Source organism: Fringilla coelebs (assembly GCF_963513975.1).
Source record: "Fringilla coelebs genome assembly, chromosome: 20".
Classification (NCBI taxonomy): Eukaryota; Metazoa; Chordata; class Aves; order Passeriformes; family Fringillidae; genus Fringilla; species Fringilla coelebs.
The window spans coordinates 10,881,788-10,905,382 of NC_140046.1; the positions used below are offsets into that span (position 1 = coordinate 10,881,788).

Consider the following 23,595-nt stretch of genomic DNA (forward strand, 5'->3'; position numbering starts at 1 on the left):
CGCTTTCTTTCCATGCTTTTACCTAACAACCTCATCCCAGAGACATGAATATTCCCAAACTTTTCCAGATAAAGAAGTTTCCACTCTGGCTGCTTCTGCAATTGGCTCTGCCCACCTCCACTTCCATTCTCCAGCCCTGCATATCCTCAGGGCAGGACTCAGGTCCATCAGGTATGAAAAGAATTTCTGTACTTGCTTGTCAAAAAGAGAGTTAAAAAATGATACCTCTACATATATTTCTGCAATGCTCTGTCATGTGTATATCTCAAGTGAGAATTAGACAAAAACTGTAAAGTCTAAACTGAAGAGAAACCTTTAAAGCCAAAAGATTCTCTGTTTGGTGTTCCTGTCCTTCCTCCAGATTTTGAGCATTTCCTGGTGATTTCCAGACAGTCCCTGCTGAAGATTAAGTGCAAGGAGAAAAACATTTGTCCACAACTAGTCACTGTTAGGCTGACGTTAATATTTTTTTTAATTAAGCAAAATTAGGACAATAAAGAACTGATGATGTGTTGAAAAGTTTGAAAAGTTTTTGGTCTCATGTTTTCCCAGGTTATGTTTTTAAAGGCAAAGATTAGTCAAAAATATTGTGTAGAACAGTTCATTCTGCTCATATTTCTTTTTCTTGTCTAACTTCTTTATGTTGTATTTTTTTATGCACTGAAGAGTAGGAAGTACAAAAATCATGACTTCCTTTCATCCAAAATGGTTCTGCTAAAATTTTCAGTCTCACTGAAATAGTTTTGAAGGTAGGGGGCTCTGGCACAGGGTGCCCAGAGCAGCTGTGGCTGCCCCTGGATCCCTGGCAGTGCCCAAGGCCAGGCTGGACAGGGCTTGGAGCAGCCTGGGACAGTGGGAGGTGTCCCTGCCATGGAGGGGTGGCACTGGATGGGCTTTAAGGTCCCTTCCAACCCAAACCATTCTTTAATTCTGTGATTTTGTGTATCCCTTAATCTCTCAGCTCTCCTTCCTTCTCTGCAGTGTTATGTACAGAATGCTGAAAGCTTATTAATTCTAGTGTTCACATAAAAACATATTGCCTTCATCTTAAAGACACAGCACCAAGATTAGCTTTATTTGCAAAGTGATACTTCAAATATGTATTTCCTAAATAAGGGGACTAAAGAATATATTTTCAATCTTATTCTTGACTCTTTTAATGTCACTCTTGAAGTCTCAGTAAATTAATTCAAAGTAGAACCTTGTCAAAAGGTTTCTTTTCATGTGTGTTCAAACTTTGTTGACTTCAGCAACAAGAAGATTTCTCTGGGTTTTTCACTGTGAGAGCAGTAAAAGAAAAGATACCCACCTGGGTCTTTTAGACCATAATTATTTGAAGGATTTAGTTCTGTTTGCTTTCTACTATTGGCAAAACCTTTGCTAGAGGTAGGGCTGGATCAGAGAAATGCAGTGAAGCTTTAATATCAGAGAATAATGAAAAATCAGTCGAGGAGGCTGTGTGAGAAATGGGAGTTATTGGTGCCACCTGACCTTGCAAGTCCAGTCATGCCTTCAAATGCATCAGTGGCCGAGGGTTCTTTTGCCCATGATCACCTTTATGGTGAGTGGTAACCTCAGAGCAGTCGTGGTGCTCTGAGTGATACACCCCCGCCAAGATAAATAATTGTCTTTGTATGCAGGGCTTAAAATTCACATGGCCAAAAGGGGATTCTTAAAATAAAAAGCAGCTGAAAACATCTGTTTTAACACAGCGTGAAGAGCACCACATTTTCCCTTGAGAAAAGCAGAATAGCTGCATTAGTAATGCACTTGCAAAACTCGTTGTAGGATTCATCTTGCCTAAGATTCATCTGAATCTGTAATAGTCAGTTGGATGTGCCTGGGCTTGCACAAAGATTGCACAGAGAGTCAGTGGAGAGAAACAGGCACCTCCCAGAGCTTGAATCACTCCAACTTTCTTAGATGGATGCCTTTGGAAGACAATTAATTTCTTTCTGATGAGCCTATTAATTCATCAAGTGTGCAGGGAGTTGACAGCTGCCAGACCTCTGGGGCTGTGGCAGGAAAGCATTAATCCCACCTGGCTGTCAAAGTGCAGACAACACTGTCTCTCCCATTTTCCCTTCTTGAAGAGACTTTCTTCATTTCAATGAAGAGATAATTTTCATTTTCACCAGTCCTTTGGTTGGTACAGGACCAGAGCTTGCAGAATTTGTATCCAGATCCATTCCGAGTGTTCATTGATCAGGCAGGAACAGACACAGCTGATTACCTAATTTCCTGCACAGCTTTGAGTTCTGTTAACCCCAGATGAGTAACTACCTCCCCTTAAGCATAACTTTTGGGCCTGACTTTATAAATTCCCAGCAAAAGGATGGTCTTAAATTGCTTCCTTGGTATTTCCCATGTAGCGTGTGCTTGCATGGGATGGGAGATGCTGGAGAGTGTCAGTCTTGTGTCCTTTGGCCCAGCTGAGCTGGTGATAATCCCTTTTGAGGCCTATTCCTACCCACAATGCCTGAAAATGATCTGGATATTCCTTCAATTTCTAACAGATTTTTGGAGAAATGAGGTAGCACGAGCTACTTCGAGCATACTTGGAACATATCTGATGCTGGTCATGTTGGATTTGCATTTATTTCCTAGAACCATAAAAACATAGAATGCGTTGATTTGGGAGGGACCTTAAAGCTCATCCCGTTCCACCCCTGTCATGGGCAGGACACCTTCCACTACCCCAGAGTGCTCCAAACCCTGTCCAGCCTGGCCTTGGACGCCTCCAGGGATGGGGCAGCCACAGCTTCTCTGAGCATACTGTGCCAGGGCTTGCTCACCCTCACAACCAAGAGTTTCTTCCCAAAATCTCATCCATCCCTGCCCTCTGGCAGTGGGAAGCCATTACCCCCTGTTCTGTGACTCCAGGCCCTTGTAAATAGTCTCTCTCCATCTTTTTTGTTGGCTCCTTCAGGCAGTGGAAGGTCACAATGAGGTCACCCCATGGCCTTCTCTTCTCCAGGCTGAACAATCCCAATTCTCCTAGCCTTTCTTCCCAGCAGAGCTGCTCCATCCCTCTGATCATCTTGGTGCCTCATCTGGACTTGCTCAAACAGGTCCATGTCCTTGCTGTGCTGGGACCCCAAGGCCGGATTTCTGGGCTTTCCAATTTCCTAAGCTTGCAGGTAGCCCTGAGACCTGTGAAAAGCCCTCAGTATGATGTGGGCCCCTCCTGAGTGCAGACCCCACTAGGAGAAGTGCCTGGGGGTCTTACTCAGCCTCATCACTGGACCATTGGACTGGTGAGAGCTCTCCCCAAAAGTGCTGGGCTTAGTTTAGTGCTTAGCATGGGGCCATTCCCACCAGGCTGTTTGGATGTGGCAGTTCTGAAATGGAAGAGTAAGAGATTTTCCCAGTATTAACAGCCTCTGTGCCAGAGAGTGGAACTGGATACAGTTGCTGGTAAAGCTGCAGCCTTTGTGCCTTCAGCTGAAGTGATGATTGATTTGTTCTTTACTGGAACACTGAGAGGCACAAAATAATATTATCTCAAGAGGAAGGTGTCTGTAAGAATGTGGTGTTAGTGTTATCACCCCTCCAGCTAGATTTCACATGCTTATTTTTATCCAATTAATCCCTTTTTTTCCAGTTTTGAGAAAGCAGGATTTAGTGAATGCATGAATAATTCTCTAATGAACAGATCTCTTCTTTGAAGACAAGAACACTGGCCTTGGTCAGACCAAACTCCCATCCCAAAGCTCACTGTCTCTTTGGAGAGCAATGCCCAAGGAGGAGACAGTAGCACAGCCAGCAGGAACTGATGCAGTCCCAAAAAACTTCCAACAGTGTATTTCCTCACTGACAGGGTGGTCAGGCACTGGAAGAGGCTGCCCAGGAAGGTTTGGAGTCCCTGTCCCTGGAGGTGCTCAAGGAAGGGCTGGACAAGGCACTCAGCATGCTGGGCTGGGGAGAAGGTGGGGATCTGGTACAGCTTTGACTCCATGGTCTAGGAGGGCTTTCCCAATCCAAATGATTCTGTGATTCCATGTGGGCTGAGGGAATTAATAAACCATATGTTGTATTTAATAACCCTTGGTGTATTTAATTTCCATTAATTTGTTTGTCCCAATTGATGCAGACAGTGGCACATACATGACTGTGCCAAGGAACTTCACCATGGGGCTGTTGTGCCCAGAGCCACCTTCCCCTGTCTCTTGAGCCTCCTGCATTCAATCTCCACTTGGTTTTGGTGTGATTGGGTCTCCAACCATGTCTCTCCCATGGCCCATGATTTTAAACACTTCTGTCTCAGTTCCCTCAGTTGCATTTTCTCTGGAATGGAGAGTCCTGCCCAACTTTGCTGTTCTTCGTGACAGTGTCCATGTGACACCATCCATGTGTCTTCCCTGGTATGTTCTTGCTGAGATGCAGGGTCCATCCAGAGCTTCTGTGGGCCCAAATACATCTCCTTTCTGACCCAAACCGATTTGTTTTAAGGATAATCTGTTTTGTTTGGAAGAAGGAAGGGGCTGTGGGTTTTTTGTAATTTATCAGTAAATATTGATTTATTCCATAAAATGCCATTCATCCCTGTTTCCATAGTACTCAAAGGAGATCATTGTTCCCTGTCAGCTATTTCATAACAGCTATTTCTGGTGAGAGAATGGGCTGTAGCTGGTAATTTCTCCTGGGTAGGACTGGATCAACCACAAGCTCTCAGACAAAAGAGCTTAGAAACTTCTCTTGATTTAACAGGGCAGGATGAGAATGTGTGAGTGAAGTCTCCTGGGTCTGTTTGTTGACTCTCGCTTCAATCTTGAAGTCTTAGAAATGAATCGCCACCTTCCCCTTTGATATCTCTGCCCTCAGCAAACACTTCCTTCAGTGGTTTTGACTTTTTACTTATAGTTTTTAATAGCATATGATCTGGATTTGATGTCGAACATTTATCTCCTATTCCACAAGCACTTTTTCCCTTCAGATCTCTCCTTTTCTTTTCTTAGAAGATTGGGGTTTTCTGTAGTATCTGTTTGTTTTCCCTTGGAATCATTCCAACAAGCTACAAGAAATTTCTCCCTTGCTATTGCTCACTCACTTTGTCTTCACTGGAGCCCTTCAAAGGTTTCTTTTGTTGATTTCTCAGGTTTGCAAACACACTTTGGAGTTCGCAGTGAGAGATTCACAGATATCATTTAGGGATTTTGGCAGTATCCAGAATTGTGTTCTGTTCACAGGTCACAGAATGTTCTCAAAGATGCCCAGATTTCATCATAAAGCTGCTCAAAATTAGCTTTTGGGTAATGTGAGTCATTCCCACATCTGCTGCTTTGGAATGATGGCCACCAGCTCTTTCTGTGTTGTTCGCTCCCTGGTTTGTTGCTCCAAACAGCACAAAAATACAGCAACATCCAATTAAAAAGGGCAATAGGCAGAAATATTAAAAACCTTCTTGGTTATTGTAGCAATGATCTCATATAAAATCCCATGTAAGTGCCATGCATTGCAAGTTAATTATCTGAGCTGTTTGCCATCTCAAGTTATACCTGTTACATTTACTGATTATCAACATTGGACTAAGTTTGATTTCATCAAGGATTTCTCTCTTGCTCAGAACAATTGCAGAGTAAAAAGACTGTCTGTCCTGCAAATAATGCCTTTGCTTTTAAATTATCTCTGTGTATCACCAAGTAATACCTGCAGAAAACTGCCTCATCTACAAAGTTGATTTTTAGAATACAACCAGTGTTTAATTTCACTGTGAAATTCACATTCCTATATGAATCCACTTTCTGCGGCTTGTGGTGATAATAAAGTCAAGCAGCTAAATCAAAAGGCTGATAGTAAAACACTAAAGACTGTGGACTGTGGTTATGGAGTTTCTACGTGTGTGTAGATCAATTTTCCAATGTATACTTTTCATATTCATTAGAATATATATAAAATAAATTTTATATATATATATATATATAGACACACACACAATAAATAGAATATATAACATATATTAGAATAAATGTTTTTGAAGACTAAGAAATCAGTCTGCAAATCACTTGGGTAAGAATACATTTCTGGAATTTATTTTACTGTGCGACTTTTGAAATGTTAAATCAAAGGAAGCCATAGCACTCTGCAAACTGAGCACACATTCTACGAGTCTGGTGGCTGTGTTCAGATCCTCGAGCCCCCCCATGGGGTTGTTCAGCCCCCCCAGCCCTCTCAGTGGCTGTGCTGGTTCTGCAGCTCCCCTGCCACAGCAGCAGCACCTTCCAGGGGAGCCCAGGGAGCAGGGGAGAGCAGGGGAGACTGCAGGAGCGGACCAGAGACTTCTGTACTTCTGGAATGAAGGCTATGAATTTGAAAATGGATCCGCTTGAGAAAAGGGAAAGCATTGCGGGTTACAAATATCTATTTCAAAGAAGCCCTGAACATGAAACAGAAGTTCTGTAATTCAAGTGAGGTTCCAGGGCAGCAGCATAGTGGGTGTCCTCATCAGTGCAGTGGTTTGTTCTTCAAAAGTTTTTTGCTTGACTTCACCAGAATTTATCTTAGTTAACGAGTCTATGTTTATCTTTGAAGAATGTCCTTGCCCGGACAAAAAGAGATTCTTTATTATTATGAAAAGACTGGGAAATAGCTCCACTTTTTTTCCCAGACAGCTTTTTGCAGCCCTGAGTTTCACTTGATGAATGAGGAAAACTATGGTGACTTTTGGAATGGGCCCCACCTCCAAGGTGCCTTATTAAAGAGAATGACAGGACTTACTCTAAATGCTTTATATCATTCCAGTGGAAAGTGCTCCTTACTTGGAGGCCCTGGCTTATCAGATATCAAAAGATCTGAAGTAAAAATGCAAGGGCTTCCTTTTCTACTACAGCATAATGCTTATCCTTTTTTTTCCCTCACAAAGGACAAGCAAAGCAAGTTATGCTTATGTGTGTTGAAAAAGGCTTGACCTACCCAAGCTTGATCATCCAGTTTCCTGCCTTGCAAATATCAACCTTTGTCTTTTATTCATGATTTTTTTTTAAATATAAGCTTATCCAAGTTTATCCAACCATATCCAACTTGGCCAGGCTATGGCTAGGATAATGTGTTGGTGTAAGGATGGTAATAGCCAGCAGCCAGTCATGCCAATGATATTCCAATATTTATTTTTCACCCAGCCCACCTTTGTCCTCTCAGTTTCATGATGAGCTTCTTTTTTATCCAGGACTTAGGATCAGAATGGTGGGAGTCACAATCATAAAACTTATCTCAGAATGGATGTTTGGGATAGAAACATATTCCAAAGCTTTTGGTTTAGTCATGGCAGTCCCTGAAAAGGGCTGGTTGTCAATGAAACTCCAATCTTCCCTTTCACCACTTTGGCTAAATATGACAATTTTTACTCTTGAGCTCAAGTAACTAGCAAACCACCAGTCTTTTGAGTCCCGACTTCTGTGTCCTGACTTCTCCATCTTTTGTCCCTTTTCATTGTTTTACTGCTGCCCCTGTCCCATTCTTGTCTGTCCTAGCTAGAGAAACTGAAAGAATTTAAATTGCACTTGGAGCACTTTTTCCAGTTCGAAATGCATGTGAGATCCTGTACTGCACCCCACAAGATGACCTGTCTTACCGCAGGTGCCAGCTGAGGTCCCTGAGAAGAGGCAGAAGTTTGCAGTGCAGATGGGTTTGGTTTTGGCAGGATGAGCTCATCCATCCTTGGACAGTTGAATTGGGAACCAGGATCTTACCTTAAATCCTGTCTGCTTCAGACAATAATCAACCAATGGAGCAAAAGAGAAACACCTTATTTGTGGTTTAAAAAAACACAGCTGAAAAAAAATTAAATGAAAGGAATGTTGCAGATTGCAAGGCAAGACGAATTCTGTTACCATCTGTATGGAAGTTGTCTTTTGTCAAGTGGGCAATTTTCCTTATCTCTCTGAGTGATCACAATCACTCCTCCCTCGGCAGGGGACATCTGCTGATAAGAGGCTATTGAATGTCACTGCATGACTGATAAGAACTATAACATCCCATTGTGAGATGCTCCGCCCAGACAGAGGAGCCAAGCGTTGCTACCCAGATATAATCCGGAGGTTCTGAAACACCAGCACGGCTCTTCTCCACTGGATTTCCCAGGGAAACAGCTGCTCCCTCTTCCACTGGATCTTCAGAGGAGGAATACACCCTTTCCTACAGGACTGCCCTGCTCCAACAGCACCACACCTGACACTCCAGGAGCACTGCAGCCACATTTCCAATTGGACTGCTACCAACACCCTGACCAACAGGGTGTCAGGTTGAGTTCTGACTCTCTCAGTGTTCTAGTGTACTGCATTGTTTATTTTATCCTTTTATTTTTCCTTCCCTATTAAAGAACCCCCTTTTTTTTTTTTTTTTTTTTTTTTTTTTTTTTTTTTTTTTTTTTTTTTGCCTGAGAGCCCCTTAATTTAAAATTTATAGCAATTCGGAGGGGTGGGGAGGGTTTACATTCTCCATTTCAGGGGAGGCTTCTGCCTTCCTTAGCAGATGCCTGTCTTTCCAAACCAAGACAAGGAACTACATTTAAATCCAGACCACAAAAATATAAAAGTGACTTGCCTTTAATGGAAGGACTTTGCTTAACTTCACCTCTAAACTTCTCCAATTCCAGTTTTTCTCTTCCCCTTCCTTTCCCCCCCCCCCCCCCCCCCCGTGATGGCTGTCTGCAGGCTGGCGCATCTGCATGGGTCACAGCAGGGCTTGACTTCCCTCATAGGTGATCCTGTGGCTTCCTGTTTTCATTAATTCATCTATGGAATTAGCTTTTTATTAACCATTATCTCAGCCAGAAAATCTGAGGATAATCAGGCACTAAAGACTAATCCTTCATCCCTAAATCTCTTCCAAAATAAACCTGCATTTTAAGTATACCTGAGTTTCTCTTCATCATATTTATAGGACTCATCTTTGTCCAAAGAAATTACCTTTCCAGTGCCCTTTAACTCTTATTTATCTCCAGAAGAAGGAGCAGAACAGACACTGGTTGTAAAAATGGGATTTGTTGTTTCCCTTGGGTAGGACTTGCTGGTTTTGAAACTTCTCCTTGCCTTCTTTTTGCTTTGAAGGTTGTTTGATCTCTATGAATTCTACTAAGAAAAAGGCCATTGGAGGTGACTGTGCCCTGTCAGCTTGTGATCACAGAACATTTCAGCAGCTTTCAGACCTACTCTGTAATGGCAAAAGCATCCTTGGGAGTCATCCCGCTGTAGACCTGGACAAACTCTTGAAGAGGAAGAAAATGTTTTTGGCAGGTAACTGAGTGTGGGTGAATTCATGGTGATAAAGTGGAAGCTTTTAGAAGTTGTATTAATCTGTATTAATAGAAGAGTGTTTTGAGATTTGCCACTGAAGGCAAAAATTTTCATTGAAAATTTATATAAATGGTCAGATTGTTTCTGACAAACAGATATTAAGTTTCTGTTTTCTGTGGAAATTATAATTTAATAACATCTGGTTGCTATAAAGCATCCTCACAGACTTATATTTGGTGGTGCCTGACAAGTTGCAATTGCATTTTGTGTACTTGTGCCTGCTGTTCCTGTACACAAGGTTTGGAATGCCCTGTGCAGTGGGGCAGTGCTGGGTGTCCCTGACACAGCACCAAACGCAGGCTCCAGAAGAAGGCTTGTCCCTGTGCTGGTGCTGGAGCTGGTGGGATCTCCCTCAGCCTCCCTTCTCCGTGTGCAGTGCTGGTCAGCCCCAAACACTGCCAGCTTGGATAGCTCCTGAGCTGCAGATACAGAACTACATCACAGAATCATGGAATGGTTTGAGCTGGAGGGGGCCCTAAAGTTCATCTCATCCCACCCCTGCCATGGGCAGGGACACCTCCCACTGTCCCAGGTGCTCCCAGCCCTGTCCAGCCTGGTCTTGGGCACTGCCAGGGATCCAGGGGCAGCCACAGCTGCTCTGGGCACCCTGTGCCAGGGCCTGCCCACCTTGTCATCTAAGGATTTGTTCCTAATAATATCCCACCTAACCCTGCCCTCTGGCACTGGGAAGCTATTCCCCCTCATGCTGTCCCTCCATCCCTCATCAATATTCCTGCTCCATCTTTCCTGTTGGCTCCTTCAGACACTGGGCATTTTCTCTGTTGCTGAACATGTTTGGAGTTTGGGGCCCAAATTTCCTCACTGGGAACTGAAGGATCAGGTGTATGAGCCCCTGTTTTGGGGGGAGATGGTTTGGTTTTGAGGCCCCATGTCTTGGTAACTAGTGAGAAGTCTGATAGTGGTCCTGGACATGAGCTGGCTCAATGACTGGAGCTTATTCTGTGTTTAAGAGCAATTCAGGGACTGTCAGCCCTTTTGTCTGACAGATTCTGCCTTTTTTTTCAGAAATACCCTTCCTCTAACTCTTCTCCTCTTCCCAAACTGGAGTATTCAGTTACTATATTTGCACAGGTCTTTAGGAAAATTGTTACATAACACTGTAAAATAATTCAAATATAATTCTATTAATATGATACACATATTATCAATATATATATATTTAACACTGAGCAGAGTCACAGAATCACAGAATTAGTAAAGCTGGAAGGAACTTGTGACACTGGTTTCATCTGGTGAGATTTGTGAGTGGGACACATCCAGTGCCACCTCCCTGCCCAGGCAGGGCCATCCCAGAGCACAGGGCACAGCATGGTGTGCAGAGGGCTCTGCAGGATCCCCGCTGAGGGAGACTCCAGCCCCTCCCTGGGCAGCCTGTTCAGGGCTGGGCACTGCCCAGGGCAGGAGCTGTGCCTGCTGGGCAGGGGCACTGCTGGGCTCAGTCCCTGCCCAGGGACAGAGCCTGGGCCCTGCTCTGCCCCTCCCTGCACACAGGGACAGACGATATTCCAGAGCCCTCTGCACACCATGCTGTGCCCTGTGCTCTGGGATGGCCCTGCCTGAGCAGGGAGGTGCCACCAGGGACCCTCTGTTGTCCCTTTCAGCCTGACCCATTCTGGGATTCTGGCTTGTTTCTTCTGGACAGTTTGATGGCTGAGGGCACAGTTCAGACAGTGGGGACATGTACTCTAAGCTTGTTAATTCTACTTTTCTGACTTTGTGTTTTTCTTAATTTTGTAAGAGCTTGAGTTTCAAGCTGGCACCCTCAGTCCTGAGCTACTAATGTATTATGTAACATATCCAGGTAGTGTTTACCTCAGCTTAGATGCCCTTTTGGAGTGGAGAAGAATGGTTATTATTTTATGTTGAAGTGATTACAGGGAAATATTGAGTGATGTTTGGCCTTCCTTCCTTCCTTCCTTCCTTCCTTCCTTCCTTCCTTCCTTCCTTCCTTCCTTCCTTCCTTCCTTCCTTCCTTCCTTCCTTCCTTCCTTCCTTCCTTCCTTCCTTCCTTCCTTCCTTCCTTCCTTCCTTCCTTCCTTCCTTCCTTCCTTCCTTCCTTCCTTCCTTCCTTCCTTCCTTCCTTCCTTCCTTCCTTCCTTCCTTCCTTCCTTCCTTCCTTCCTTCCTTCCTTCCTTCCTTCCCTCCCTCCCTCCCTCCCTCCCTCCCTCCCTCCCTCCCTCCCTTAATTCCTTCTGCCACTTCCTTCCTCCCTCCCTCCCTCCCTCACTTACTTCCTTCTGCCACTTCCTTCCTTCCTTCCCTCCTTCCTTTTTTGGTTCACTGGGGTTTTTTTTAATTTATTTTTTTGTTCTTTGTTTTTTTTTTTAAGGAGAACATCAGTGTGATCTGGGAATATTCAGACACTCAGCATCTGACAGAATCTCTAGAAGGAACAGATTCAGCTGGAAACCTTTGGTAAAAAAGTGATTTGACTTTTTAAAGAGATTGCCAAGAAAACTACTTTGAGACTATTAAAGAAAGGGGAGATAGGAATAGTTTAGTTATTGGTGGCAGTGTGAATCTTGAAATATTACAGTTTAAATATTACACCTGTACAGCCTCTTAGTGTTCTTACCAACACACTTCTGCAGAGATGCTTACACTAATTCCTCTTCCATGGAAAAGGTCTTGATTAAATTAGTAATTAAAACCTGAAGTTCTGGGAGTTGTCAGAAACCTGGATGTCACAATTTGGAGCTGATGTCCACAGATGTGTTTGCTGAAGATAACAGTGCTCTAAAGGAAACACTGAGTAATGAGATGACTCTGGAAGTAACTGGGAAAAAACCCACCAAACTGATGAAGTTGATGTAGAAGTCCAAATATTTCATCTCAAATCACAAAACAAATGTTGTACCAGCCTGCTGATATCTATGCTGAAGTACATGATACAAACCAGCAGCAGAACATCTGAGGGCAAACAATGCTCTAATCTAGTAATGAAAAGAGAAACCTAAATGTCCACAGATTAGTGAGACTTAAGAGGACACCAGGAGTGCTCTGGACCCATTTTAGAGCCAAAGTTAGTGCCACCTTCAGCCTTGTAGGAAGCTCTTTCCCTCCCAGCTGTGCATCCACGAGCTGGTGGTGGAGTTGGAAGAGCTGCTGCTCACTTCAAAGGGGAGTTTGTAGATTCCAGATAATGGTGCTAGTTAATAATTCAGCTCATAACGCCCATCCGTGTGAAACATTTAAGGAAGAATGAAGTGTCTTTGTCAGTACAGAGGAAGATCAAGGGCTGCAGTTCTTTGCCTCAGATATGAATGTCTCTGAGAGATTTAAGCTCTCCTGGGTGCCATTCCCAGGGCTGCTGTGGGGACTTAAGGGTGCGTGTTCACTTTCTTGACCAGACGTTGGAAATGTCCTCACATTGCCAAATTAGGGTAATTTACAAAAAATAAAGGAGCCTCTTGTTTGTGCTCTTTGTCACTCCTCGAGTTTTCTGTAGGATCTTAGCACCAGCCTTAGCAATGCTGAGGCAGTCGAGCCCTTCATGGATCAGGGAAGGTGTGTGTGTCCCACGTGGGACATTCCTGCAGGTCCTGCCAGCCTTCAGATTAATAAACAGTGGACAGCTGGTATCCATGGAAGGGAAGGCAAAGATCTTGGAGCATGGGAAGATTTTGCTGATAATTTGTTTTGTTGTTGTTTTATATTTAAAGATTGAAGAACTAGAAGGATTCCTGTACTTTGAACTGCAGGCCCCAAATTCCCAAGTTGGAGCTGTATTTTTTAGTCCCTGATAGGAGCACACCGGCCATGTGTGTGCCAGGGGACACGCACAAGGCCCCAGTTTTACTCAGCATTCCCGCTTCTTCCTAGATCTCCATCTGCTGGCAGATGTGCCTTTCAAGTGGGGGTGCTTTGGAAAGGAAGGAACAAGAGAGAGCATGTGAAAATGTGCAGCAGCTGCCAGCTGGGCTCCCTATGTATATAGTTATATTTATATGTGTGCACAGCTATATTTATGTATGTGTATGTAGCTATAGTTATATATATGTCTATAGTTATAGGATAGTTATATTTTTATATATATATAGTTATATTGATATATGTGTATAGTTATATGTGTATATAGTTAGATTTACATATATAGTTATATGTATATAGTTGTAGATATATTGATATTTCATAGGTGTATTGATATTTAGATACTACGTATATAGATATTTAAATAGATAACTTGACTTTTTATACTGAACCTGCAGTAAGTTTTTTAATAGAAATGGGTGCTGAGTTGCATTTTCTCTGTTTTAAATTGCAGACGATCGAGTGTTGTAGTTGAAAACATGCTTCAGTATTCAGTGTTTCAGTAGTTGTTGGCTGTCACGACAAATAACCCTCAGCACAGCGACAAGCGTACAAAAGAGGGGACTGACTCCTCGTTGGCATCATTTTTTCATTTCCGTGAGTGACTCCAGGGGCGTCACAACCCCGCTTGCTGACCAGTTCGCTTTCCTGGGGCCCCTTTTCCCGGAGCAGCGGGCGCGACCCCCGGCCCGCAGCGGGGCCCGGCCCGCGGTGCTCCCGGGGGGTTCCCCAGTGCCCTCCCACATCCCCGCTCCGGCCCGAGCCCGCGGCTCCGTCCCGCAGCATCCTCCACCTCCCCGCGGAGCCCGAGCGGCGGAATTCCAGACCTCTGACATCAGCCCGACCTGGAACCTCCCCGAGCCCGAGCCGGAGCGCGGGGGCGATGGGCAGCGCCCCGCGGGGCAGCGCGGCCGGCCCGGAGCCGCGGCGGGCCGAGCCCGGCCGGGTGTCCCCCGCCCCCGTGGGCCCGGGCGCTGCAGGCGGGCGGCGGGGCGGGAGGGGGAGCCCGCGGCCCGGCCGGGGGCGGCGGCTCGGCTGCTCCACCCGCCCGTGTCCGCAGGTACGAGCGCCGGGCCGGCCCGGGGCTCCCCCGCCCGCCCGCCGGGACCTTCCGCCGCTGCCGCCGGAGCCGCGCTCCGGCCCCCGCCCCGCCGCCCGCGCCCCCGGCAGCGGCTCCGCCGCCGGGTCGCTGCCCATGTCCCAGCTCTGCTCGCCGTCCGCGCTCGCTGCCGGCACGGCCGGTGCCCGCCTCCGCTGCGGGGACGCCGCGCTTTGGAAGCCTTCCCGGAGCGCGCGGGGGTGCTGGCGCAGGTCGGGCGATTACATGCGGACACTTCACTTTCAGCCATGCCTGCCTCGGGAGCTCTCTGTCTGCTGTAATTTTCTCCCTTTGATCTCCCTCGATCCTTTTTCGGGCTGTGGAGCTCCGCTTGCACCTACCTGCCTGCTGCGTGTGTGGGAGAGTTCTCCTCTTTTTTTTTAATACTTTTTTTGGTTAGAAACTCCAATTCTGTTTTTTTTAAGACCGAACCCAAACATCATCAGAGCCACACGGTTTTGTTAAGCTACTGGAAATAACTTTTGCCTGGGATTTACAGCAGGATTCCCTCCCGGCCCGGCCCCTGCGGACTCCAGCACGCTCACTGCCTAACAGGTTTGCAAAGTTTTTTTTTTCTTGTATATCCCCTTTTTTCTCCAGAGCCATGCGATCACTGCAACTTCAGTTTAATCGAAAACACTTTCTGTCTTAATTTTCCCAGTTATGAAGACTCGTCGATGCGTTTCATGTGACCTTTGGGCAGACCGTGGAGCTTTCTATTTTATTTTGTGGGGCCTTGAGTCAGGATCTTCTTAACGTGTGCTTGGAAGTGGTCATACCGGAACTGGGGCGCGCACAGAAATAGTGCCAGAGAAACCAGATACGCCGTAACTTTCTGTCTGATACCTGTTGGGCTTCGTGACTAAACTTTGGCAGTGTTTGGGGGCCTTTTTATTTCCTGGGAACTTCCAGCCATGAAGAGGAGCTCTGTGTTCTATTAATTATCTTTGAGAACTCTACCCGGAGTCAGACTGTGAGCATGGATTTCTAAGGGCAAAGTAAAGCTGATCTCCAAACTTGAATGAAGCACTTCTGGCATGAGGAAGATGGAAGGGATCATCTTCATTTGGAAGGGAACGGTACTGGGGCAAGCCTTCTCGTCGCCATAAATTCAAGGAATACCGCCTGCCTAATTTCTGGGAAGGATACAAATCAGTGCAGATAACATTCAAGTTGTGCTTATGCTGTGGGAAATGATATCAAGAAGGTGAGGTGTGTCTCGAGGGTATTTGGGATGGATGTTTTGAACCTGTGGGTCTTCATAACTCTTGACCAGGAGACAGGAGGCCTCCACATCCGCGGGGACCCCTCCCCGTGCCTCATCTCGGTGGGACAGAAGAATTCCTAATGCTCCCTGTGCACCCAGACTGACTTCTTGCTTGCAACCTGTTTCACTGATCCTTCTGGATTTATCTGCCGGAGGAGAGACTCGCATTTTAGGAATTTTTTTTTTTTTTTCTGTTTGTTTGTTTAAAATATGCCTCTGAGCTCCCGGCGGCCTCTGAGCACGTGGCACGGGGCAAGAGGAGCGGCGATGGCGAGAGCCGGCGTCGCCGGAGAGCCGCGCTGGCGGTGACCGAGCCCCGCTCTGCGGCCCCTGGCTCTGTCGGCAGCCGGCTCGGAGCCCGGGAGCGGTGCCGCCGGCCGGGCCCGCCGCCGTGAGGACGCGTTCCCGAGCGGTATGAGCGGCCGGAGCCCGCTGCTGGTAGCATGAGTGCTGGCCCCCAGGTGCAGCTGGCTGTCCTCTGGCCTTGGCTGCTCATGGCGACCCTGCAGGCAGGATTGGGCCACACCGGGCTGGCGCTGGCGGCGGCCGTGGAGTCGGAGCGGGCGGCGGCGCAGAAAGCCATCATCAGGGTCATCCCGCTCAAAGTGGAGCCCATCATCCTGGAAGGGGAGTTCGCCAACGTCGCCGAGGTGACTCCGGCCGAAGGGAAACTGCTCCAGGTAACTGCAGCGGTGCCTGCTCGCGTTCCGGCGGCCTCGCCACCCGCCCCAGCCTGTCCCCTTTACCGGCTGCCTCGGCTCCCCGAGCGCTGCCCGGGTTCCGTGTGCCGGCAGGGATCTGTGCCGCGCTCCGTGCGCTGCCCCCGCGGCTTGGGTCACGGCGGCCGAGGGGACGGCACCGTGCACAGGGCTGAGCCTTCGGGGCCGAGCTGTGGCTGCGCCTGATTGCTGCTGAATTGTGGATGTGGTCGGCCGATTCCATAGAGATTATTTCGTATCTTAATTGATGTTATAAAGCTGAGTGTGTCAAGTCACAAGTCGGGATGTGAAACATCTGACAGAAGGCAGGATTAGCATTTTTTTCTCTGAAATTCATGAGGTTTTCCGCACAGTCTGCCGAGGTCGGGGTTCTCTTTCAGCCCCGAATCCCATCGTGGCTGTGCCCACCAGAATCCCTGGCCCTGCTTTTTGTTGCTTGTACCTAAAAGGTGAATGTTACCTACACAGGAACTCCAGTGGTGTCGCCACCAGGTATTTTTATAGATGAATTAATGGTGTTCTCTGACCTTTATTAAGGATAATCTATTAAGGCCACAGGTATCTCCACACCTGGGCAGGAGGTGCACGTGCTGCACAGCCAGAGCTGAGCCATTCACTGAACAGATCCATCTCCTGCACACACTGAGTTTGAAGTTCAGTTTCCTGAGACAATGTGTTCATTCTCTCCATTCTGTGGCTCATCTGCTTGGCAGTTGTGTGCTTTATTCTTGAGAACAAAAAAAAAAAAAAAAAAAAAAAAATTACAAAATAGCCTGCATTAATATTAAGTCTTAATTTTCTCCTGGACTTTTCCAGGCCTTTCCAAATGGGGTATGTTGAAATCTTAATTACATTTGTAGTCTGGAAATGTAAATGAAAGTAATAAATTTTGTGTAGCTGGAGAAGGACACTTGAGCCAGCTTTAGAACATGGTCACCTGTCTGAAAGTGAACATGGACAATTTGTGACATGAATAAAGCCTGCTTTTGAATGCCTTTTGAACTCCTCAGAATGAAATCTCTGCTATAAAATTATATTACCAGGCTAAAAAAATATCTGAGACAAATGCACTCAAGGTCCTCTTCTGTTGTGAGGCAATGTCCAGGAAAGTCAATATTTATTCCTTACTAAAGCTACAGTGGTGTTGCAACCGAGCACAAAGTATAGAGTAGGACCTTTTGGAAATGGGAGGATGATAACCTCTCCTGAGGGATGTGTGGAGGTTTCTAACCAAATGCAGCAATACCAAGTGGGAATTTTGTGCCATCACAGCAGCACCAACCAGGTGTTTGGAATAAAAGTCTGTAAATAGTGTCCAATTTCATCTTTTAAAAGTCATCCTCCAAATGGAGAGGGCTGGGGAAACTCTAATCCAGCCTGTTGAGTTTGGGCACAACAGACACTGACCGACCCTGGCTGTGTTTTCCAGCCTTAACTCTGCCCCTCTGTGTGCTCAGGTGAGCTCCCGCGCCACATCCCGCTGGATCCAGTGCGGGAAGTCTTGGTTTTAGCTGGCAACACTGAGACAGGGGGTCAGGCTGTGCCTCCTGCAGCAGGATGTTTGCCTGGTGCCAGGCACTGTGCTCTGGGAGGGCTTAGCCAAATGTACGTGTGACCTCTCCTGCAGATCTCATGCTGTGGTTTCTAATTTTGCTGCTAAATATTGAAACTTGGCCTATAAAATGGCATTTATAATTGTTCGGGTCCTGATTCTGCAGTGGGTTCTTACCTCTGGAAAGAAAAAATAGGAAATGGGGATGTAATTCTCCAGGTACAAAAGAAGTAAGAAATTAGTGGGATGTATACTTTTCAGTTTGCTTTTAAATAGTGGGATATTAAACAGACCAGAATCAGGCTTTATTGGGACATCTCATTTTGCACATGGTTGTCAACATCCCAATCTTGCAAAAACTTTAGGTCACGTGCTTAACTTTGATGTCACTGGAACTCCTGCTTAATAAATACACTTAGGGCTGTGCATGCATACCTGCACAATTGCTTCTTCAAATGTAGTTTAGGGACATAACATTGTACATTTACAGTTATTGAGTCAAGAAGTGGGATTTTTACAGCATTTTTGGATAGGTCTTGGTTATGCCAGACTCTGTAAGGTGCAGTCAGCCTGTCCAGGAGAACACCAACTGCAGAACTTAGCTTGGAAGAGAGGCATGGATGGCCCAGTCCTGTTTCCAAAGCAATGCTCTGTTCTTTCAGAGGTAGAATAGGATTGCCCAGGGATCGGTGGTACAGAGTTGGCCCTGTAGGTAAGTCAGGTTCTCTTTATCATGACTTAAAATTATCTTCATAGTGCTCTGGTCAATATATTTTTAGAAATACATTCTTAATTTAATACAGAAAATCCTGCATGCAAGTGATGGAGCCTCACCACAGGTACTTCTGCCAGAATGTTTTCCTGGTTTCGTTTCTCCTTGCCCTATTTTCCAGGATCATCTACAGAAATGGACTTTGATTGTGGTGTGTTGCATCTTAGAAGCCAACTTTAGCAATATCCTCTTTACCTACAATAAAAGAGCCCCAGCCTTGAATTCCCCCTCACAGCCTTTGCCCCTGTGAGTGGTTTTGTGGGAAATACCTGTGTTTCTATTGTTGCCCAGTGGGCAAGCAGGAAGATGCTAGGGAGCCGCCAGCCCTGCCAGTGTCAGCCGGCAGTGTTCTTCTGGCACTCCAATGCTGCTGCTGCTGTGTGATGCAAAGGGAGAGGAATTTCTCAAGCAGGCAGAGACACTTAAGCCTTTATAGGTCAAAAAAACCAACACCTCAGACTTCTTGCAGAAATCATCTCCAGGCTTGTGCAGTGCTCCAGCTTGTTCAGGGAGCTCTGAGCATTAACTCTTGCTGGACATGGGAAGAACTTGGGGAGCTCGCTGGCAGTTTCCAAACTGGAAATTTGGTTTTGGAAGTTTAAATTGGAAAGGAATCCTTCCCTGTGAGGGTAGTGAGGCTCTGTCACGAGTTGCCCAGAGAAGCTGTAGTTGCCCCTGGCAGTGTCCAAGGCCAGGTTGGTCGGAGCACCCGGGGACAGTGGAAGGTGTCCCTTCCATGGCAGGGGGTGAACTGGATGAGTTTTAAGATCCCTTCCAACTCAAACCAGTCTGGGATTCTGTGATCTCTGCTAGGCCACTGCAGGAGCCTGAACTGCTGTTAAAAGTTCCATGGAAGTCAAAACCTGGCCCTTTATTACAGATGGAGGAACCAAAGCTTTTAGACAAGTAAGTTGGAAAGAACATATTTGGAACTTACCGACAATGAAAATCCATGAGCAGCTCAGGATTTGACATGCCCTCAGAATTGCAATTCCTGTGGCTGCCAATTAACTCCCTTTCACAGGATTGTTATAGAGATTTTTCAACTTCTTTTTTTGATACTCCTGCTGCTCTGTTGACTGATTTTTGAGGAATAAGTCTCCTTTCCTTCTTGCCCTTACCTCAGTCTCCACTTGGTACTGGAGCAAGTTGATGTTGGTTTGAAGTTAGATAGGAAAATAAGGAATGTCTTGGAAAGAAACAGACACAGTCACTGGAGAGAGTTGCAAGAAGATTTTTCTAATTTGAATTACAACGTGTGCAAATCTAATTGTGGAAGAAAAAAAACCCTTTTTATTTGAGATATAGTTCATCACTTACAGTCTTGTTTAGGACAGTTCAAGGATGATCAAGATTCAAGGATGCATTATTAAAACTGAGCACTACAGTTATACTCACTCTGAGTGTGTATTACCCCCATCTTCTACACAGGGGAAAAAAATGATTCCTTTAGTCTATGCAGAGTGTCAGGGGTTGGTACAGTCTCTAGTTCTAGGGTAGTTGAGAAAAAGTGTTAAAAGTTTGGGAAGAGTCCCTATTAATAATATTTAAAAGAGATGGATAACCTCACATTACTACAGGGAGGGCAAAGTGATCAGCAGTCCCAATCCCTTCCCATGCTGACAAATAGAAAATTCCAGTGCATATGTGGGACAGTGGCACAGTCTCACTGAGAAGGCAGTGTGTAGAACTAGTTTTCCCAACATCCATTATTTCATTGCAAGTCTCATAGTACTTTATTCCATTTCTGTACAAACTCAGCAGTTTCATAATGAGGGGATTGTAGGAGAAAGTCAGCTTTAACTTACCCATGGAGTGCATTGTTTTAACTTATCACTGCAGGAAAATACCTGAAAAAAATAAAAACAAAATTGAAGAAACCCACAGAAAAAACTCCCTAAAGGCTCTGAGTCCCCAAACCAAGGATTATCCTCCTTCCTCTTCTCCTCCCTGAAAAATAAATTATTTAAAAAACATTCAAATTGATCTATTTAGGATGTATTGAATGAGAATTGGAGGAGGAGCTGGAATCACCTTTTTTTTTAGGTGGCATGTACCATTCAGAAGGAGAAAATCAATCACAGATCCAGTTAGAGGAGGGGTGTGGTGTTCAGAACAGTGATAATTATCCCGTGGAATTGCTGCAATGAACCTTATGGGATCACCCTGGACAATGGAGAGTGTTCCCAGTGTTGCAAGTCACATGCAGTTGGAATTGGAATTACCTCCTTCAGCGCTCACAGAGGTTTACACTCCCAACCCATCCCAAAGTAATACCTTGGGATCTTCTATACTCCCAGCTCCTGCATCAACAGAAGCATGTTGAGTGCATAATGTTGACAGAGGAATGGGAAAGTTGAACCAAATGATTATGGGGACTTAAATTACGTGTGAATAAACTGGTCAGATAGCACAATATGAGGCAGTTCAAAGGAGCAGTTTCTGCCTCTTGGAACAGCTCGTACTCGTGTACACAGACTCGACTTAGCGTTAAGTAATGTGCAAGAGCTGCCTCAGAAGCAGCAATAATGGAGCCACTTGGCCTGACTGCAGCACAATAAAAATGGGTGCCTAAGTACCAAAAAGTGTTATTCTGACACAAACCATTAACAGGAAATTACACTGAAACACTGAGATGAATGGCTCCTACAGAGGAAAAAACCCCACTTTTTTACATGGCACATAGACACTGCTCAGGAAAGGCTAAGACATTTGGAATTGTTTAGCCTGGAAAAAATAAGTTCCAGGGTTACCTGATCATGGCCTTCCAGCACCTGAAGGAGCTGACAAGGAAGATGGAGAGAGACTATTTACCAGGGCCTGGAGAGACAGGACAAGGGGGAATGGATTCAATCCAAAAGACAGTAGGTTTAGATTAGATATTAGGAGAAACTTCTTCTTCCCTGTGAAGGTGGGGAGCCCTCAACAGCCACAGGGAAGCTGGGAAGCTGTGGCTGCCGTGAATCCCTGAAGTGTCCATGGCCAGGTTGTAGGGGGCTTGGAGCCACCTGGGACAGTGGAAGCTGTCCCTGCAGGTGGCAGGGGGTGGAACGAGCTGAGCGTCGAGGTCCCTCCCAGCCCAAACTGTCCTGTGGTTCTGTGAAGGTAGAAGCTGTCTTGGGGAACACACGAAGCAGTGACTCAAAAAGGCTGCAGTCACCCAACACAGGGACAGTGATAGTGTTGAAGAAACCATATGGCCCAAACAGATCTCTTAGGAATTGGACATAGAGTGTGAGTGTCCAGTGTAACCCACAATGTGGATTAGTTCAGTGTTGTTGCGGGATTTAAATGTAATTGGAGGGTGAGCCATTAAAATCCAGATGCAGAGTGGGAATCTCAGAGTGGGCTCCTAGAAGAGGTTGATCTCAGAGGCTGCTTCTGAATCTCCACCACTCTCTGGAGCGTGTACGCAGGCTGAGCTGGAGCTTTCCATGGTGTGTCTTCTCCTTTCCTCACCCAGAAAACAGGTGACAGGAAACTGTTCCTTGCTCCAGGACTTTAAAGGACTTTAAACCTAAATCTCCCAGCTTCCCAGTGCACCATCTGGTGCTGGTTGCAGTTGTAGTTGAATTATTTATGACGGTGGGCGCAGATCCATCTTGAACTGAAGATTTTCAGTACTGAAAAGGTGACGGTTCTGGAGACTCATGACTGGAGCAGAGCAGAGATCTGTGGTCAGGAGACTGAACCCACAGGGCTGGAGTGAGTGACAGTCAATAGAGGACGTCTGGCCATGCACAGGCCCTGGAATACATCCAGGGAACAAGTGGACATTTCCCAAAGATAAGCTGGCAGTGGGGTGAGATTACAGGAGAAGGGAAACAGGCCCCTGTGATGGTTGCAGGCTGCAGCCAGGCTGAATTTGTGGTAGAATGGTTCTGAACCATTACAGGAATTTTTTTCTGTGCCTCCATCAAGTGAAACTTTGGTGGGCATTTCCTATTGAGGAAGGCTGTTCTGAACTGCATGTGAATTTAGTATTTTTAAACAAAAATCTTCAGAATTGTCAAAGTAATACGGCACCAACTCAGTGTGATCAAAGAGAGCTCTGTTGCATCAGACTGGATTTTGGACAAAAATTGAAATTCCTTTTTATTTAATATATCTCAGTGGTTTTCATTGCAGTGAAACATGCCAAAAACATGCCTAAAAACCTAAAATGTTCACAGCCTTGCCTAAAAGCTTTCTGTGGGCTTTGCCCAAAAGTCATAGTATGAAAACAAGCAAGTTTTAACCTAAACTGGGAAAAGTAATAAGTAAGTACAATGGGAAATGTGCAGTGTAGTTTGACCTTCAGGTCTATCATCTTCAGTATCATCAACAATCTATGTTGCAGGGATTGCTAAGGGTCAGATAAGTGAAATTTTTGGTTATAAACAAAGCAGAAATATAAAATGAATCTCAGTACAAGGGAATATATCACACTTCAGTAATGCACATTCATATTTTATTACCCTTTTGGTCTTCCCTCCATTCAAGGTCTCGCTCTTGGCTGCAGCAGGACAGGTGTAAAGTAGACAGAAGTGGTGTGGATGGTCATGGTGGTCTCTTCTTCTGTCTTTGAGTTCTGTGATTTATGACTTAGTTTTAATATCTGTTTATTTTCCCCCTTATTTCCCTGGCTGTAAAGAACAGGAAGCGCTGCACAGCCTTTCATTTGCCCACAACACTTTCAGGCTGCATTAAGGAATCGTAATCACATCTCATGCTTCGGAGCTTTGGGCCTGCTGCCAGCATGGCTCAGGCGGGAGTTGGCCAAGAGTTGTCTTGGGACCTTTTCATCTTGTTTTTAGGAGCATCAAGGATTGGCCTTACTTCAGAACAAGGCACTTAAACATGTAGGTCAGTGTTCAAAGGCAGTAGAGAGAAGATTGGTTTGAATGTTCTTAGGTTGTATGGGTTACTCCTGTGCTGCCAGATTTTTGTGGAAGATTCTCTTCCCCCCAGCAGCTACCCCATTCAAATTATCTAAAATTTTGGGTGTGTATCCTCTTTCCGTGCATGTTGAGATCTGAATCATCTGCCTAAATCAACGGATGTATTCTCACCTCGTCACTTC

General features: G+C 45.6%; 1 protein-coding gene across 1 annotated transcript in view; it reads left to right on the plus strand.

Moving 5' to 3' along the window:
* The first annotated feature begins 15,301 nt into the window (after nucleotides 1–15,301).
* The window catches only part of RNF43 (ring finger protein 43), a 56,413-nt gene continuing 48,119 nt past the window's right edge, over nucleotides 15,302–23,595 (plus strand). Inside the window, exon 1 of the mRNA XM_084218939.1 lies at nucleotides 15,302–16,170. Coding sequence (XP_084075065.1) covers nucleotides 15,934–16,170 — 237 coding nt within the window. The 5' untranslated portion in view covers nucleotides 15,302–15,933. The remainder of the gene's footprint in view (nucleotides 16,171–23,595) is intronic.